We start from the raw sequence: 17,781 nt of genomic DNA, 5'->3' as shown, positions 1-17,781 counted from the left end.
AAACTCAATTTAATAAGGGACACCTACTAAATATAAACTAATAACAATTACTGCACAGTATAGTCTAGTATACTACAATTTATATTGCTTATAACCATACAGTGTACAGTATATTGTAATACAGTAAATTAAGGTGAATGATTTCTGTATAAATTCCTTTTTTTATTTTAGATTTTTTCCAAACTGTTCCAAAAGTTGTTAACAAGACTGGGAAGACCTAACACAATCTTAAAAATCAGGCATGAGAAAAACAATTCCCAAGTGCGGGAAATATTTTGTATGGATTGTTGAAATATCAAAAACAGTCAGCTGATTAATTCCTCTGTTATTTCAACAGACTAAGGAACCGACATTCACATTGCGATTGATTAAATTCACATTATTCAAAAAAAGCAATATAACATTAATATCGAATTAGTTATGAATTGGAATTTTAGATAAAAGGCTTCCTCTATTGTTCCTGAAATAATGTAATAAATCATGTTCATGTTCGTTTTGAAAATGCGTTTATTAAATAAGAGAAAATAAACCACATTAAAATAAGCGAATCCCTGTACCTTTGGAAGAGAACTACATGATCATAACAATATTAGATTTTAAGATCACTCTCATTTTTCTGTCGCTACACAATTATGTATTACTTAAAGGAATAAGATAAAAAGCATAGGCTAACATTTTGTAACCGGAGATCTAGTAAATGTTTCATGATTTGGTGTAAAGGTGCCCATGGTAATTTAACTAATATTGTTCAATGATTTCACAAGTTAGATTTCTTGGACTGGCTGTCCATCCTCACGTTTGACTACAATTCCCCCAGCGGGCGTCACTGCGCTTAGGATCAATAGCGCCCCCTGTCATTCAATGTCTGTACGATATGCTTTGGAAGACAAGTGAAAGCGTTTCAGCGATTACAAACTGGTATGTCGTTCACCATTTGAGAGGCGAGGCATAAAAAAATGTCTTTTAGCCATGTGCAAAACTGTCGCACAGCATGGTTTATCGCATGCAGTTTAAGAGCTCGTGCGGTCGGCCTCGCCGACGCGGACGCGTTCGTGACGTCATCAAGCCGAGCCGGCCGCGGGTTGGCTCTCAGGAGACCTTTAACTTCAGTCATCGCGAGGAAGACGGAAGTGTTCAAGTTTGGGACGTCGCGCCTGCCGGGATTTGAGAATAACGAGTGTACAGGTAAGGATAAATATGGTTGAAGATTGTACGCAATCGCTATGCAATGTTCTTGGAGCCTAGGAAGGAACGAGCCTTCCTTCTGTAGCTTCAGTTTTCGGAAAGGCAGGAATGAATAGGCGTTGCTAATGATCGAATTGACGTTGGCGTGTGCATTTCTTCGCAGTAAAACGAGTTAAATACTTTCTAAACAGGTTTATTTTTATTATTTTGTTCAAGCATGTTTACTTATTAATAATGTGAGTATTTTAAGCGTATCCTGTATGGAATGAAATACGGCATACATATGCACAGCTGTAATATACAGCATAATATGGTAGTTATTATTAAAGACGATGTATTAACTCTGAGAAGGTTTCACAGTTTTGAAGTGACAGGAGTTCCTTGTCGAATGTGGCCCACTAATTCATTTCCTTGCTGAAGCGTTCCTTCCTGGCAATACGGTTAGAAATCAAAGGCAGGAAAACCAGATCTTGATGATAATGTTGAATCCAAACGGAAAATCTCGCAGCGACCAATATGTATGAAATGTCTTGTCTTGTGTCTTTCTTTTAAGGAAGATATATTAACATGGCGGGCAGTGTTTAAACCCGGGATGACACGTCAGTATGTACCTTTCACTCCGGAAACATGAGGGTACCGAAGTTCGCCAGCGCGTTCCTCTTCGTCGCCTGTGTCGTGGCCTACCTGACGTATGTCAAGCGGCATGTGGACCTCGCGAAGCCCTCGCTGTTCCAGGAGCCCCCCGGCTTCAGGAGCGGCGAGCGTGAGGGGTGCCAGCCGGCCTCGGGGGACCTCAATCACAGCAGCCTCCAGTATGGGATCATGTTCGACGCGGGGAGCACTGGAACCAGGATTCATGTCTTCCAGTTTGTGCAGGAAGTAAATGGTACAGTAGGTCACTGGCGTCGCAGCCAGATTTCTGGATTCTGAAAAGCAGTAGAGTTGTTTGCAGTTTTCATTGAGTGATCTATATAGCATTCCAGTGGGGTACTTCTGTTTTTTTTTCTCACTGTAAAGGTCTGTCGTGTTAGTGTAGACGATTTGCCTCGGTACCTGTGATACATGAAATTGGTGCTTTAATAATAGTGTGTAGGGCTGGGTCAGTGGTCTGCCTTGTCGTGCTGCAGCCCTGGGGTCAATGCCCACGGTGCTGTTTTTAGGTTACTTACAAGCTGTCCCTGCTGTGATGTGATACCTACTTCAAGATAACCAGAAAAGGAGAACGCGGCATTATTTTCAGGTCTAAAAAAATAGGTTCGTGTGAAACAAAATCTTTATTGGTGCAATCTCATCCGTCCTTCAGGTGAGATGTAAAACCGAGGTCCTGACTCTCTGTGGTCATTAAAAATCCCAGGGCGTTTCTCGAAAAGAGTAGTGGTGTAACCCCGGCATCCTGGCCAAAGTTTCCCTTGGCCTTTACCAATCATGGCCTCCTAATAATCCCCCTCTCTGAACTGGCTTCATCACTCTGCTCTCCTCCCCACTGAGAGCTGGTGTGTGGGGAGCGTTCTGGCGCACTATGGCTGCTGTCGCATCATCCAGGTGGGGCTGCACACTGGTGGTGGAAGGGATCCCCATTACCTGTAGAGCGCTTTGAGTGGAGTGTCGAGAAAAGCGCTATATAAGTGTAAGCAATTATTATTATTATTATTATTATTATTACAATAATAATAATAGTTCCGCTGTGGCATCATTTTTGTGGTGTGTAGCCACTCTGCAGTTCTGCAAATGCATAATCTCTCTTGATATTGTTAAAGGATACACTAAAGGTTTAAATTCTTATTATCCGAGGTAAATTCTAAAGTTATTTTGGATCTTTAGTATCAGTTTTAACCTGGATCTAAGGACAATAATAAAGCAAGATCTTTTTTTTCTCTAAGGTACTTAGATTTAACTTTGTTTGCACTCTTCCAATACAAGTGAGAGACATGGCAGATGAATGTTGGTGGCACCAACACATTAACTTACCAGATCGCATGGCCTTGAGGATCAGGGTAGTTATCATATTGAAATATTAAGCTAAATCACATAAGTGCTGCTTTGGCTTTAATGTTAAATCTGTGATTGTCATATTCCCGTGTCCTTTAAGGTCCTGGGCTGCCATCTGTACATTCAAGTAGTTAAATCCCTGGAATTTTGTGGTCACTGTTTTGTGAACGGTAAGCCACAGGCTCTCACATGGCCTGAGAGTACTGGCTCTGATCAGGCGTCCCTTAGACCTAGCACACTCCTCGCAGTGCATAGAGGGATTATGGAGGCAACCAGCATTTTGCATTTTAATGCTGAAAAAGGCAAAGGCTGATTAACAGACTTAAAATAGATGAACCTGTATCCTGCAGTCTATCCTGTATCGTCATTCTTTGTAGGTTTCTGGTTTAACTGGTATTTCCAGAAGTTAGGAGAGGTCTGTATGTAAAAAGGATATAATATTATGTTGTTAACAAGTAAGAATGCAAGAATTGTTGCCATTCTGGTCCTTTGTGCTTGTTTTCTAGTTCACTAACTTAGTTAATACAAAATGTAATCGTATTGAAAAATGGAATTTCCAATGTAGTTTGTATTCAATACCCAAGTTATGTCAGTTATCAACTCTTCTTATCACCTCAGAAAGAGCTGGGGCAAGTTAGGATTTGTGCACACAGTGCTCTGACTTACTTACCTGTGAGAGCTTTCACAGCTCTTATCATGCTACAGTTTCCACACAGTCCTGCAGGAGTTTGTGCTCTGCAAGCACAGCAGTGCATCTTTAGATAAAATCACTGCCAGCTTGCAGGTGCCTTGCAGGTCCCCATGAGTGGCTAGTACTGTATGTCAGACCCTGTCAAGCCCATCCTACTCTTCCAGGGACCGGGCTGGTGTGCAGTGTTCCCAAGACATCCAGATATTGACAGACATGAGCTGGGAATGACTGTCCTTTAGTCAGAGTTAGAAGGGTATGGGAGGGAGTTATAAACCTCAGTGCATTGGGTTTTAATATAATGTCAGGACAGTGTGCCTGACCAGAGGTCTTCATTTTTCAGCCTTTCTATTCAAGCCTATACAAATTGTACTATTTGGACTGTGTAAAAAAAAGTCAGCATGGCAGAGGCCCTTCTACTGAGCTCACTCACAGTGTTGACTCTCTGCAGGGCCCTTGAGCAATTATGGATCAGCTGAAATGAACACTTGCCGTGTTCTTTTGTTTTTGTGTGGCAGAGGCTCCCAAACTGGCCCATGAAACTTTCAGAGCAATAAAACCAGGGCTGTCTGCTTATGCTGATGACCCGGACAAGGTAATGCAACCTCTGGTTTGCCTGCAGTGTTCTCCAGTGTTATGGACTTGATTAGAAGTTAAAATGATTTTTAATGAGTTAAGGCAGCCCTTTACAGATAGATAATAGTAACACAGTAACATAGTAACAGAATGCTAAAAAGCAATAGTTACAGTACATTGCTAAATATATACCAACCTATAAAATTTTGAGTTATTCTGAAATGTATGCTAAGGACAACAAAACTTTTTTTTCTTTTATTTTGGCATTTATTAGGGTACAGTGAGGGTGACGCCTAAGTAATAAATTATATTTTTTAACTTGCAGAGTGTTCTCTTTGAACAGTATAACGAAGGGTGTTGTTTTGGCATTTGAGAGTGGTGAGTGCTATTTTTGGCTAATCCGCAGTGTACAGCTGGGCTGCAGGAGCTGCTGGAAGTGGCTAAGAGCAGCGTTCCCTGTGTCCTGTGGAAAAGCACTCCTTTGGCACTGAAGGCAACAGCTGGGCTGCGTCTGCTTCCTGGAGAAAAGGCCACCCACCTGCTGAATAAGGTGGGACCTCTCACACCCTCGCTCTTAATCTGCCTTTCTGTTTCAGTTGCTACTTTTAGACTGTTAGTCATTGAGTCAATTGCAACAAACCAGGAGCAGCATACTAACTTGGGGTGACCCTGTGGTTAGTACACAGCCCTCTTCTGTACTTAACATATTTTCAGTTGCAACAAATCCAAGGTAACAGCTGCTGCCCTCTAGAGTGCAGCTCGTGCTGCTGCAGACGAAACAGTTCTGTACTGGACTAAGCAGAATGCTGAAGCACAAGGGGACGTTCTGAGTGTAGTAGCAGCTTATTAGTGAAATAATATTGTTAATAAATAATGATTTAAAGCATCAGTCGCTGTGAAATTTATTGTAATAATCAATTAATTAAAATTGCGTTCTTGCTAATCACAGTTCAGTAAACCTCATGTCCTAATCATGAAGGAAGGAACAGTATCATCAGCCCTTGAGATACTAATGCACATAGAGAATGAAATATGCCATAGCGAGCTTTAAAATATGTATTCTGTGGAGGTAAGCAAACTGAAGGTAAGGTAAATGTTTATAATTGAAAGGGACATGACTCTTTAGTGTGTCCAGCATTTGCTAGCTCTCACTTAGACAAGCAAAATGCTGTTGTAAACTTCCAAAAGCACTGTCAATGTGGGTAAATGGTTCTCTGGTGTACTTTCATGTTGTCTCCTCCACTCATTCACTAAAAAGAATCATGATCAAAAAGTGTATGGCTAAAAAAAAAAGTTCCAGTAGCTGTAGTGGCCCAACTACCCTGATTCACAGACATAAATTAGAAAAACTCACAAAGTGGAACAAGGGAGCACATGAAGAGCATAAGGTTTACCTTTATAGAATTGTGTTGACATAAATGTAGCCTATAATAAAAACACATTAACAGTGAGTACTCTTAGGCATCTAAAGTGTCTCAGTATGTCTCTGTATCATTTATCAATGAAAAGTTGTGCTTCATGCTTCAAGAAAAAGGTTCGGTTCCTTCAGTCAGTGTAGGACACTCCTGTAAGCCCTGGCATGTATCTGATTGCTGTTGCCTGGACTGATTTAAGAGCACCAGTATTGTATTTTTATTGTCTTTGTCAGTGCAGTTCTTCCTTGGGTCTATGAAGTTGCGCATGCAGGCCGTTCATAGTGCGACTCAATACTCTTATACAGGATAAACATAAGAAGAAATGATAGGAAGTCATTTTGCCCACCTTGATTTTCTGGTTTGCTGTGCCTATAACTTAATGATTGGAAAAATTTGATTAGTTATCTAAAAAATAATCCCACAGTTGGTTACATACTCCTATAATCCTCTGTGTAAGAAAAGGTCTCCTCTTGTCTGTCTTTGGTGGTCCTCAGCATAGTCCACTTGTGTCTTTATTATATTGGTGCTGACTCTTTCTGGATTTACACTGCAAGAATCAAGTGCCCCATACAGTCCTCTCTGTTCCAGTTAAAAAAAGACTGGGCTTTCAGATCAATACAAGTATGAAGTTCCCTTTTGTTGCTTAATTACATGTGAAACTGACATTCTGTCTTTCTATTTTGGTGGGTCTGTGCACGAAACAGTAAGATTGATGAAAACTGTGCTTTGACCACTTTCTTTGTTTCCAAAGGTGAGAGAAACCTTCAAAGCATCACCCTTTCTGACTGGAGAAGACAGCGTGTCCATAATGGATGGCATTCACGAAGGTACAAGTTACTTAAACTTGTGTGCCTAATACATACTCATTCAGGGACCTGTTGTTCTTGCAAATGGTGATGTAGTCTTGATAGTGTTAAGGAACACTTTGCAGCTCATCCTCGTGGGTTTTCTGGTTCTAGTGACATATATTTACAAAGATCTAAAGATGTCATTTTGATAAACCTGACTATGTGCTTGTCTCAGTGCATCCTGGAGTTACTGTTCTGTTGATGCTTGGTTAATTAGGTGGACAGGAAAGTCCACCTTTGTGCATGTATATAGCATGGATAACTACAGTAGTAATCACCTGAACAAATTAGTCACAGATCTTATTTATAGCTCTTGACCCACTTTGTTGCAAACTACATTTGATAAAGTTGGGAAAAATACATAATGGATGAAGGTGATTTCAGTAAGAATGCTGAAGCTTAATGGCCAATCTTCTTAACTGTCTGCTACAGTACATTAAAGCTAACTTCCCATCTTTCCATAACCTGATTATCATTGCTGTATTATAAGTTAGTTTTCCTTTCATGCAAATCTCTTTATTGAAGCACACGTTAAGGGACGTTGACCTGTGTTTAAGCTTAAGAGAAAAGATAAACATTCTCACTCTAAAGCTCAAAGAATGGACGTTTCATCAGAACAGCAGGGCAAAAGTGCATTTTGAACTGTGGTTTAGAGAAACTAAAGGTCATTATATATTGAGAGGTGGGGCATATGTTATCAAAAATGGTTTTTACTTATTTTTGAGTTTGAAGAATGTCAGAAATTCTCTTAATGTATTTAGAGAGAGTATCATTAAAAAGACTACAAAACGTACTGTTGGCCAGAGATAATTGAAAATGTAGATGGTAGTATAATGGCCAGTAACGACCAAATATTATAGCAACTGCTCCTATTTTATGTGGCTTCGATACCTTCTTCATTTCTGTATAAGTGTTTTATGTTCTTGTTTAATTTTTTATAATCATCATATTATTGTAATGGGTATTCACAGTGGAGTAAATCGAATTCAAGAACGTGTAATGAAGGAATAATAGGAATATTATGTTATATCCTCAGATATGATTTTAATGAACATCTCATTACAGGTATTTCAGCATGGATAACTGTCAACTTTTTGATAGGTAAGCTGTTCTTTATTATTAAATATTTGATTCCTTCTTTTTCATGACATCCTGAATAAGCTCTACATTACCTTAGTATTATAACAAAAACGTTGGAAACCTTTTAACTTTATTTTTTTTTCTTTTGATTTACTTGAATCGGAAACTGTTTGAATTAGCCACATTTGTCATCAGCTCTTTAATATCACTGTCATATATTTAACACTGTTCTAAGGCCTCACCAAACCCCTCGCAATGGTTTAAAACCACCAAGAGATCTTGTTCATTTCTTGGTGTCATAGTTTCAGGAGACGAGTGTTAACTGACTTGGCTTTCTCAGGACACTAAACGCTGCGCTCGAACGGTCATCACCATAACCTTAAACCTTCAAGGGGACAGACTGGCTGACTAGACAGACACCCCTGTGGTGTTTGAATGTGAAACTACATCCGTTTGAGCCAGTGATTAAACTGCAGTCTTGTAAGTCTTATTTTCGTCTTGGCAACAGTAAGTGTTTTTTGACGAAGATGTTGTTATACTAACAAATATAAAGTGGTGAGCTGATATAACAAATGAGGGGGGAGGAGGTTTATTAATTAGGTTTTGTAGATGAACAAAAGCGCCCGACCCCTCTGTCGCGGTCTCCGCCCTGTCGGCACACGGGTCCAGCTGCCGGGAGGGCGTCGGGCCTGCGGTGCTCATCCGGTCGGTGCTGAGGTGAGCGGTGAGCGTCTCTGTCCCACAGGAAGCTTCCACAACCCCGAGAAGCGCACGGTGGGGATGCTGGATCTGGGAGGAGGCTCGACCCAGATCACCTTCTCCCCACGAGATGAGGCAAGTCCCATTCCGAGCAGAGCTGCTGAACGCGTGACCTGTCAGGGCACCTTCATATCAGTCCTTAAATATTCGATGAATCTAAAATTCTGACAACGTTTACCTGTGAGGCATTCTTATCAAAGTGGACCGGGCTTTAACAGGAGGATTCACAGGAGGAGTTCTGTGTCACCTTCCCAAGAGCCTACATGTAAAAAAAATACTGTGCGCTTCAAGTTAAAATTCATGAAAAGAATAGATCTTCATTTTCCTGCAGTGGTGTGGCATGTGTCTGTCAAGCTCAGATGTATTTGGAAGTTGGTAGTTGTGAGAAACAAGCTAGTGAGTGGAAAAACTGGTTGTTGTTTTTTTGGAGATTGGAGATACCTATAGAATCCTGCAGCTCAGCAGGTTAACAAATTGATGTACTCTTATTTCTCCCCAGAAAACAATCCAGACCTCTCCTGTTGGTTACATTACATCATTCCAGATGTTTAATAGCACCTATACACTCTACTCCCATAGGTAGGTGGCATTTCATCTTCAGAACTGGCTTTGTGAGTACAGAAGGGTACTGAGGAAAATACTGGGCTTTGAATAGAAAATATTAGATTTTGGAAGAACTTACAGACGTGGCAAAATGTGTATGTTAGTTACACTCACTGGCCACACTATTGGATAATTTCAGTCAAACGCACGGCGCTGATAGACAGGGGGGCTGTCCTAAGGAGCACAAGAAAAATTTCCATGTAACTTTCTTGACCAAAACAATCCTCAAGTATCAGTACTATTGGAAATTGATGGGAAATGCATTTCATTGCCTTAGACCATTACCCAAATCTCAACGTGTTGACGACACTCCTGCTGGAGGAAGTGTTTAATGGGGTCATGAGTATTTCACAGCCTTGTCGGGTAGGGTGACTGTCCCATTATAGCCCATGGTTTCCTTAGGCTCAAATCCTCCTGCAAAAGCATAATTTTAAAACACAAGGTCGTCTGCTGAAAAAAGTTCCCACACAATTGAGACCATTATGTCTATGGTTCTGAAATTCCCAAATTGATTTCTTTGATTTTTCTTTTGTAATTTCACTTTTGCTACTTATGCAAAGGGAGCCCATATAACCCATTAAATACACAGTCTAACAGCAAAGTACGGGCAAATTCTGATTTTAAAATGTGTTCTCTATCGCCATATGTTTCAAAGTCACAGAACTTCCTTTCTTTCAGCTACTTGGGTTTAGGTTTAATGTCGGCAAGACTTGCGATTTTAGGAGGAACCAAAGGGCAACCCTGTGAGTATTTTGCTTAACCTTCCTCTGTTAAACACCCTTTAATGAGTAAATCGTTATGTTACCTTTTGATAGAAATATGAATTATTTGGTTGGGAGCTGTTTATTTTATGTAGCTCTTTAAACAACATCCATCAAATGCTCTGAATCCAGATTTGAAGGTTGTTAAAATAGTTTTTACTCTGATTTTATATTACTGATGTTTGATATCTTTCAAGGCTCCCATGCTGGCTGACATTTCTTCAGTGTGCCAGCAGATGGCAGTAGTTTAGCTCTGCAGATTGCAATACTGCCAAAAGCCAGTAGCAGGACAAACACTTAAAATTGCATTTGTCTTCCCAAATGTTTTCTTCCTTTTGTCACATTTTGCAAGCTTTAATTGTTCATAAATCAAAGTATCAGACTTTAAATATGAAATTTAACTATTTCTATATACAGGAATACCTCATATGTCGGTACTTTCAGCACTGATTGGCAAGGATGTTGCAGCTCTATTTATACCAAAAATCAGTCCTGTTGCCTGATGCTTTGATGATATATATACTGTAAGGCAGCAGACAGCTGAAACTGTCTGGGAAGTGAATAGAAGGACACATTCCTGTTATTTCTTAGAAAGTTGGACATCGGTGTGCTCATCGAATCGAATGTAAAAATAGACTTATAACATGAGTCTTAAACTCACATCCTGCAGGATCTAGTAGTGTATTCTGATTTTTGTTCCATCCAAGATCTTGATTACCAATATGTCTAATTATTTAACTGCATAATTGTAATACTATATTTTTAACCAAACTCTAAAGTTTTGTATTGGTAACTGTTCCTTCAATCAAGTGAAGTGAAGTGTTATTTCATCTCTGACCCAGGGAAAAGTGTGGTGTGGACGGCCGAGGAGAGAATGCAGGCCCGCGCTGTGTCCATTATTCTTTTTCTCCTTCTTTCTTGGTCTGCTAGTTTTTTTATCAATAAAGTTTGATAATCGTCCATTGAAAGCCCTGTTTTCCTTTACATGAATGCCTAAAACCCTAAACCGAACCCAGGACTTAACAATAGGATTAACCATTGCGGTAGTTATTCCAGTGAACATTGATGTAATGTTAAAATAAGTAGTTTAATCAGTAGCACTGGTGACCCAGTACAGAGCCAGGCCTGACAGAGGACCAGGGGTGTTAGGGTTCTTAGCACTGAGCTTTACTGACAAAGTGATGTTTCAACAGTGGAGAAAGACCAGGAACTGGTGAGCCCTTGCTTGGCCCCAGGTTACAGAGGCCAGTGGGAACATGCTGAAGCCGTCTACACAGTGAGGGGTCAGAAGGCAGGTAGGCCGCATGGAACGACATGTCCTGCTAATGTCTGGTGTGTGCAGCACTGCTCCCGCTGAGATCCCATCCCGGTCATCCTGGACTGTCCCGGCCCTGAGCCACACAGCGGATATTGTATCACCCCAGTGGCCAGAAGGGCAGAATGAGCCTCCTTACATCCCACACATATTACTTCACGGGATGGAGCTTTGAGTTGTCCTCATGTATCCTTGTCCGATCACTTGCTGTGTTTTCTTCCATTGGTTTTTCACATTAAATAATAGTTTTCAGACCAAAACAAATGAAATATGGACAAAGAATTTTGAAAAGCACAGGAATGTATGCTGAGAATGAGCTAAGAATAGCTTTCACTTTTTCTATTCTGTTTCAGGAGAACCTAAATATGAGTCTTGCCTCCAAAAAGTGGAGAAAATGCTCTATAGAAAAGTGAAAAAAGCAGAAGAGGCATCAAATATGGACTTCTATGCTTTTTCGTATTACTATGATAGAGCTGTGGACGTAGGTTTAATCGGTAAGTACAATGAATTTCAGTCCTTATTTTCTTGTAAGAACTGTTGCCCAAAAGATTTATGTAGAGCTATGAAGTCCAATCCTACAAGAATGTGAGGGAGCAAAATACCCAGACCATGAATTGAAGAACTTTTATATGTGCTATAAATGCCCTGATGAATAGAGATGAAAGTTCCTCCTGCTGCTTTTTTTTTTCTCTGGGCAGATGAAAAGACCGGAGGGAATATCAAGATGAATGATTATATCGAAGCAGCCAAAAGAGGTATGAAAGCAGTTACCATCTTCCTTTATTATGTATCTATTGCAGCTTTATTAATTTAAGGTTGGTTGTGGGGAATATTCTGTTAGATTGAGGAAAATGAATAATGCATGAAAGTGGCTCAAGACACCATTTTAAGAAAAATACACTGAAACCCAAATATTCTGAAGCCATGGGAAACTTTTCTCTCTTAACAATTCTGATGGGAACAAAACACTGTATTGCACCCTTCCAAAGGGATAGGGAGCAACATTAGAAATCAGAAATAGAAAATTAACGTTTTGGCTTTTGTCGTCGTCTTGCCTTTTCAGTGTGCAGTGGTATGGAAGTCACTGCCAGAGAAAATCCCTTCCTGTGCCTAGATCTGACTTACATATCCGTCCTGCTACAAGAGCTGGGGTTTTCCAAGGAAAACATTTTTAAGGTGAGGGCCAAAAAAAAGAGATGCGCTGAACAGTACGTGATAGAAATGCATCGCGCCCTGCCGAGTTAAACTCAGGGAAATGTGTGTTCACTTGCAGCTCGCGCGGAAGATTGACAACGTGGAGACCAGCTGGGCTCTAGGCGCTTCTTTCCAGTACACGGCTCAGTCTGTGGAGCGACTCAGAAGTGTGTGAGGACAGCGAGACTGTCTGGGAAGCTGAAGCCGGGAAATAATTGATTGTAATTCACATTATGGTACTTCATTAATAGGGTTCTTTGTGTTTGATGTTTATTTTGGTCCCATGACTCCACTGTGAAATAAGCTGATTTTTTCCCCAGTGAAGAACACTAGAAGTCGGCTAATTATTGTATATTGTGTTTTTCCACATCAGTGTCTCAAACAGTTCACAGGTGACAATAGTCACTTATCCCAGGGCCTGTTTAGCTTGAATCTCAAGCCAGCAGTTTCAGAGTTGAGATTAGAGTGTTTTCTTTTTTTATAATGGTTTTAACTGCCAGTTAAACAACACATGCGGACAAACGTTCTTTTCAGCAGAACGGAAGTCAATGTAGTGTAACATAATTACAAATACAGTGTTAATAATGAATCATTCTACATTCAGAGAGCACTGAAAACTTTCCATTCAATTGTGATACCGTAAAAACTTGATTATGATGCTTACCATTTAAAAAGATGTGGGCAGTTGGGAAAATAAGCACTGAGTACAGTCATATTAAAAATGTGAATGAGTACTGTATTTCCCGTGGCGTTTTGGGCATCATTGACATTATCGATTGTTTTTTAAATTCTACATATGCAAGTTCCAACTCATTAAACAGAGTGAAGGCTGTGAGGCTTTGAAATGTATTTTTACATGCTTGAGAAGGAAATGTATTAATGTATGTGGTATTTGAATGTATTGGGGAAATATACAGTAGTTAGTATGTCTGAAGTTGTACATACATGTCAGTTTCTGAAAACACAGAAGTTCAGATGTTTCCGTGGTCTCGGAGAGAGTGATCTCTTTGAGAAGGCCATTTGACCCTACTGGTTTGCTTGGTTGCTAGTAGTCTTCCAAGGATCTCCTTCAGGTGCTTCATGAAAGTCAAGGTGTCAGCTTTGAAAACATGGCTGGGTAGTGCGTTTTAGACTCCCACAACCCTTAGTGTAAAAAAGTGCCTCTTGTTCTCACTTCTAACTATATTTTTGCTCAGTTTACAGCTGTGCTCTCTGATGAGTGTTTTACCACTGGTTCTGAAGAGGTCTAGTGGGTTGAACATGTTGGTGCCCTTCAGTGTTTTCAGTACTTGAATCAGACTCCCTCTCTCTGCTCAAGTCTTGGAAGTAAGATGTATTGGTCTGTAACTACTTACGTTTGGTTTGTTTTTATGGACTGGCGGTAGCAATTTTCCTGTCAGTGGTTATTTCCCCTCTTGAGTGACTGTTAAGAGTTTTGTTTATAGATTATAAATTATTTGCTTAGGTACAATTGGTAAAATACCTTCAGGCCCTGTAAATATGTTTATCCTGTATTTATCTTATGACTGTAACACTTTTGCCTCTTTTATACTAATACAATTGTTATTTCTTTGCTTCTTTGCCTGATGCATGTTGTTGATTTCTTCCTTGGTGCCACATTATGTGAAATATTAAAATTAATATAAGCTATTTCTCTTTCATCATCTAAATGTTCATCTCTGAGATGCTTTACTTAAAACATTACTGTGCTGTTGTAGAACTGAAAAACATTTTGTTTTGACCTCATATGACTTATCTTGTCACTCTATTTGTAATGTTTTTTACCAGAAAATGCAAGTAATTGTTGTCTGATGTAATGAGTCTTACATGTGGCAGTATTTAAATGTCTGATTACTGTACATGTTGATAAAGCACTATTTTGAAACTGAAACTGAAACGTCTACTTTGCAGACCGTGAATATGAATAATAAATGCATTTTAAATGTAATGACAGTGCATTCTATCTGAAAGAAAATTAAAAGCTTACATTGTTTTGGGTGACTTTGGTTTGCTTTTTCAAATTAAACTTGCTAGATCAAAGCATGAAAACAACCAGCAGTGCTTGTGAAGTCATTTCAGAAAAGTCTCTGGGTTTTGAAGTTTACTAAAGCACCAACAGTAGGATGATTATGGTAGTGATGGTTGCAGTGACTGAAACAAAGCTAGTATTGGTCTGACTTAGGCAAAGATTTATTAGACAAAACAGTTGATATTGTGAAGCAGTGGTCTGTATTTCTGATCCTGCACAGCCACAGTCCCTCAATGGGCAGTGAACAGAGATGTGAAAAGCATGTTAATGTAAGAAGGATGAATAAAGAAACAGAGCCAGTTATTTCACTCAGAGCTTGCCTGCAATTTGAGTGTTAATATCTTATAAGGAACTTGATCAGAGGTCTTCTGAAACTTTAAATATACCATATAATATAGTCATGTTTACTGGTGTTGCTTGGTCAAAGAGTTTTAAAATCTAGAGTACCTGTATCATTCAGAATCCATAATATCTCAGCTGTACACCAGACAGCATTCTTGTTCCACACTTCCAAGACGTCTAATGATCTCCTGTAAGACTTACTGGTCTATTATTACTTAGACTGGATTCACCACCCTTTTTATGGACTGGCTGGAAGGGGGACTACAAGACGGTGCATCTCTCCAGGAGGAGCGCAGACAATCCCTTATTGTACAATATTTAAGAGCATCTATGAGTGCTTTTACAGTGACACAAACCTCATCACAAGTGGCAATAAGTTGCTCCTTGAGGAAACTGATCTGGAAGGACACACTGTCCATCTGACTATCAGCCTGCAAGGCTCCAGTCAGTGTAGGCCAGGGCTGGACATTCAGTTCTCCAAACTATTTGGATGAGGAACGTGGCCTGCGTTGATGTGCGAATCAGTTTTCGGTTTAGATCTACCTGTAAAACTGGGCTGCAAGAACGGCTGTTCCCCCACCCTGGTGTCAGCCTCTGCCATATAAAGACCCACCACAAACCTTGCATGACTTCACACACACCCCCCATTCGCACATTCAGTGATGGATTAGGAGAGTGTTTTACAGCAACATACATATTTCTACACACTTCCATAATGGTTTGGGTCAGCTCTGCATTCTTAGTTGCCAGGGACAGCATAAATCAGTTAACTGCCAAGCAAAGAATTTCAATCAGCAGTTGAGACCCTCCAAAGCTGTGAACTCAGGTTCAGTAGGATAACTCTGCTTGTACGAGGGGTACACTCATCCTGCTTGAGTCCTTTTTCTCCCCTCTTTCACGTTCCCAAGGTGGGAAAGGAACATCATTACTACGGTGCTGATGTTACATGTAAGGGATTTTTAACAAATAGTATTAGGATGACAACGTTAAATATAAAAACAATAATCTACATACCAGTCACTGCCAATACTTAGCTCTATATTCAAGGCCAGTAGTCACAAGGGCTTTGACACTTCAGAACACTTTCACCGATGGTGTAAAGAAATTGTTTATTACATCCAGTTAATGCAGACACTTATTACCTTCATTAAAAAAAAGTGTATAAGACACTTTGTGAAGGTGAGTTTTTAGCACTTCTACAGTCTGCCAACTGTACTCAACCAAGTTTGAAGGAGAGGTGGTGAAGCACTACCACCCAAAGCGGAACTCAATGGTGGGTGAGCATGATCTTAAAACCTACATCTCACCCGAAAGTGTGAAAATGCTTTATTTCAAATTTTAAAAAATACGTATTTAAAAGCTCAAACGGCTAAATCAGTTTCCCCAGTGGAATCGTACTCTTAATTTTTCAGTCAAGATCTGCAAGGACAGCGATCCTCACAGGAAGGCATCACACCACTCCTTCAAACACTGATAACAGGACGTTGCTTGTCTGTTGTTGGCGCCACACGCATCCTTGAGCCAGTCTGTGAAGAGCTCGCCATCCTTCCTCAGCACAAGGAACTGCCCCAAGACCACGAAAGCCTAGGAGAGACACCAGGACTTCTCCTTACACACCCAAATCATGGAAGCACACATTAACGGTCACACAATAGTTCATGCTTGCAAGCGAGTACTTTTAGCCCAACTATGTGGACCATTGATACAATCCCTTATAGGTGTTCCACCCCTAGCTTTGCCTTACTTTATCAAACCCTTGCTCTTCCAGTTTCCGTCCCAGGACTTCACCGATCCCCGAGAGGGCGGTCACGGGCTTGTCCCCCATGGGCTCGGCGATGAAGCTCCTGTGCTTCTGGGAGGTGGAGGACATGTCTTCAAGCACACACAGGCTGCACAACAAGAGAACAGCTGGAGATTTCTACCGAGGGGCAGACTCTCATCAAGACAGAAAGGCCCTCACTGGAGGACACATATGGATTACCTCTACAGATAAGAAAGCACCAAAAATGTCCATATGCAACATTGAGCCTCCAAGATAGCTTTAATTCGCATTCCAAGTCTTTGGCTGCTAACTCAGCAGGAGCAAACTGCATTTCTCCCGTTTTCAGGTCAAAGGCTTTAGCATTCAGACACATATTCAGCATGACAAGCATAAAGACAAACCATGCCTAAAGAATAAAAGTTCTCTTTTAAAAAACGGAATACAAGACGCCTGCCACGGGCTCCACCAAAATGCCGAGGCTGTAGCTCGTGGACTCCCAGTACAGTACTTCACCACCCAGCTCTTCCGAAGATTTCGCTGGATGGCTGGCGTTCCACGTGGATTCCTACATTGTTCTGCAGGGTTAAATATTACACAGCGCGGTTACAAATCCTGGAGCATCTCTTACCTTTTTTTTGTTCTTCTAAGTTTCTCCGCTAGTGTGACGGGAAATCGAACCACGTTCAAGTGTCCTAAAGGCTGTCCCTCCCTCTCAGGGTCCATCTTTTATCGGGACATGTGACCCCCAGAATTAGATCACCTGATTAGTGTTTTTTTTTCCCCACCCGGCCCTCATTGGTTGCAAAGAGATGTGTATATTTACTTGAACGCACTTAAAAAAAAATACACCATTTATCACATCATCAGAAAGGACTGTTTAATCAAACTAATCCGAAGCGGGGCACACATGCGCAGATGGGTCAGGTTAAGTTATGCGTATGCATATGGTGAAAAGCAATGCAAAAAAAGGGTATCATAATCATTCATATTTCAGTGGCCCCTCATTTAGTTTGACGTGGTCGGTCAGCATCAGTGGTCTGACAGATAATACCAGCAGGTGCTGCACTCCGTACACGAGCTCGCGGCCGGCTCGCGCAGGACGGGAGAAACCTGAAGGAGCGCGGCGCGCGCCGCCCCTTTAAATGCCGAGAGGGCCCGGCTGAGCGTGACGTCACTGGGCCGAGCGGTCCCCCCCGCCCCGTCCTCTGCGTCAGCGGCTGCTCGCCCGTCCTCCT

At 40.9% G+C, this 17,781-nt stretch overlaps 2 protein-coding genes across 3 annotated transcripts; one reads left to right on the top strand and one right to left on the bottom strand.

Annotated features, from left to right (window-relative positions):
• Window positions 1-1,079: 1,079 nt before the first annotated feature.
• entpd6 (ectonucleoside triphosphate diphosphohydrolase 6) lies at window positions 1,080-14,465 on the top strand. 2 transcript variants are annotated; one of them, XM_015362775.2, is made up of 14 exons: window positions 1,080-1,185; window positions 1,739-2,071; window positions 4,381-4,457; window positions 4,845-4,988; window positions 6,605-6,680; window positions 7,767-7,802; window positions 8,527-8,615; window positions 9,040-9,119; window positions 9,822-9,886; window positions 11,098-11,199; window positions 11,573-11,713; window positions 11,918-11,974; window positions 12,283-12,395; window positions 12,493-14,465. In XM_015362775.2, exons 2-14 carry the CDS (start codon window positions 1,813-1,815, stop codon window positions 12,586-12,588), a joined length of 1,335 nt encoding a protein of 444 aa, XP_015218261.2. In that variant the 5' UTR covers window positions 1,080-1,185; window positions 1,739-1,812; the 3' UTR covers window positions 12,589-14,465. The 2 variants fall into 2 exon arrangements, with proteins under 2 accessions (XP_015218261.2, XP_006638905.2); XM_006638842.3 differs by having other exon boundaries at window positions 1,082-1,185; window positions 1,743-2,071.
• Window positions 14,466-15,874: 1,409 nt separating this feature from the next.
• On the bottom strand, window positions 15,875-17,766 carry LOC102685351 (barrier-to-autointegration factor-like). The gene is made up of 3 exons (XM_015362781.2): window positions 17,175-17,766; window positions 16,529-16,673; window positions 15,875-16,368 (listed from the first exon to the last, which is right to left on the bottom strand). Exons 1-3 carry the CDS (start codon window positions 17,267-17,269, stop codon window positions 16,222-16,224), a joined length of 387 nt encoding a protein of 128 aa, XP_015218267.2. The 5' UTR covers window positions 17,270-17,766; the 3' UTR covers window positions 15,875-16,221.
• Between the last annotated feature and the right edge of the window lie 15 nt (window positions 17,767-17,781).

The sequence above is a fragment of the Lepisosteus oculatus genome, chromosome 17 (genome assembly GCF_040954835.1).
Source record: "Lepisosteus oculatus isolate fLepOcu1 chromosome 17, fLepOcu1.hap2, whole genome shotgun sequence".
Taxonomy (NCBI): domain Eukaryota; kingdom Metazoa; phylum Chordata; class Actinopteri; order Semionotiformes; family Lepisosteidae; genus Lepisosteus; species Lepisosteus oculatus.
This window is presented reverse-complemented; position numbering and strand designations above follow the sequence as displayed.

Excerpts from the sequence above, each read along its gene's own strand:
- entpd6 (XM_015362775.2), top strand. The coding sequence starts at position 1,813 with ATGAGGGTACCGAAGTTCGCCAGCGCGTTCCTCTTCGTCGCCTGTGTC. Across the intron at positions 4,989-6,604 it reads CCACCCACCTGCTGAATAAG|GTGAGAGAAACCTTCAAAGC; the intron begins GTGGGACCTCTC and ends TTGTTTCCAAAG. Across the intron at positions 11,200-11,572 it reads AGTGAGGGGTCAGAAGGCAG|GAGAACCTAAATATGAGTCT; the intron begins GTAGGCCGCATG and ends ATTCTGTTTCAG.
- LOC102685351 (XM_015362781.2), bottom strand. The coding sequence starts at position 17,269 with ATGGACCCTGAGAGGGAGGGACAGCCTTTAGGACACTTGAACGTGGTT. Across the intron at positions 16,674-17,174 it reads CTTAGAAGAACAAAAAAAAG|CCTGTGTGTGCTTGAAGACA; the intron begins GTAAGAGATGCT and ends CTTGTTGTGCAG. Across the intron at positions 16,369-16,528 it reads AAGAGCAAGGGTTTGATAAA|GCTTTCGTGGTCTTGGGGCA; the intron begins GTAAGGCAAAGC and ends TGTCTCTCCTAG.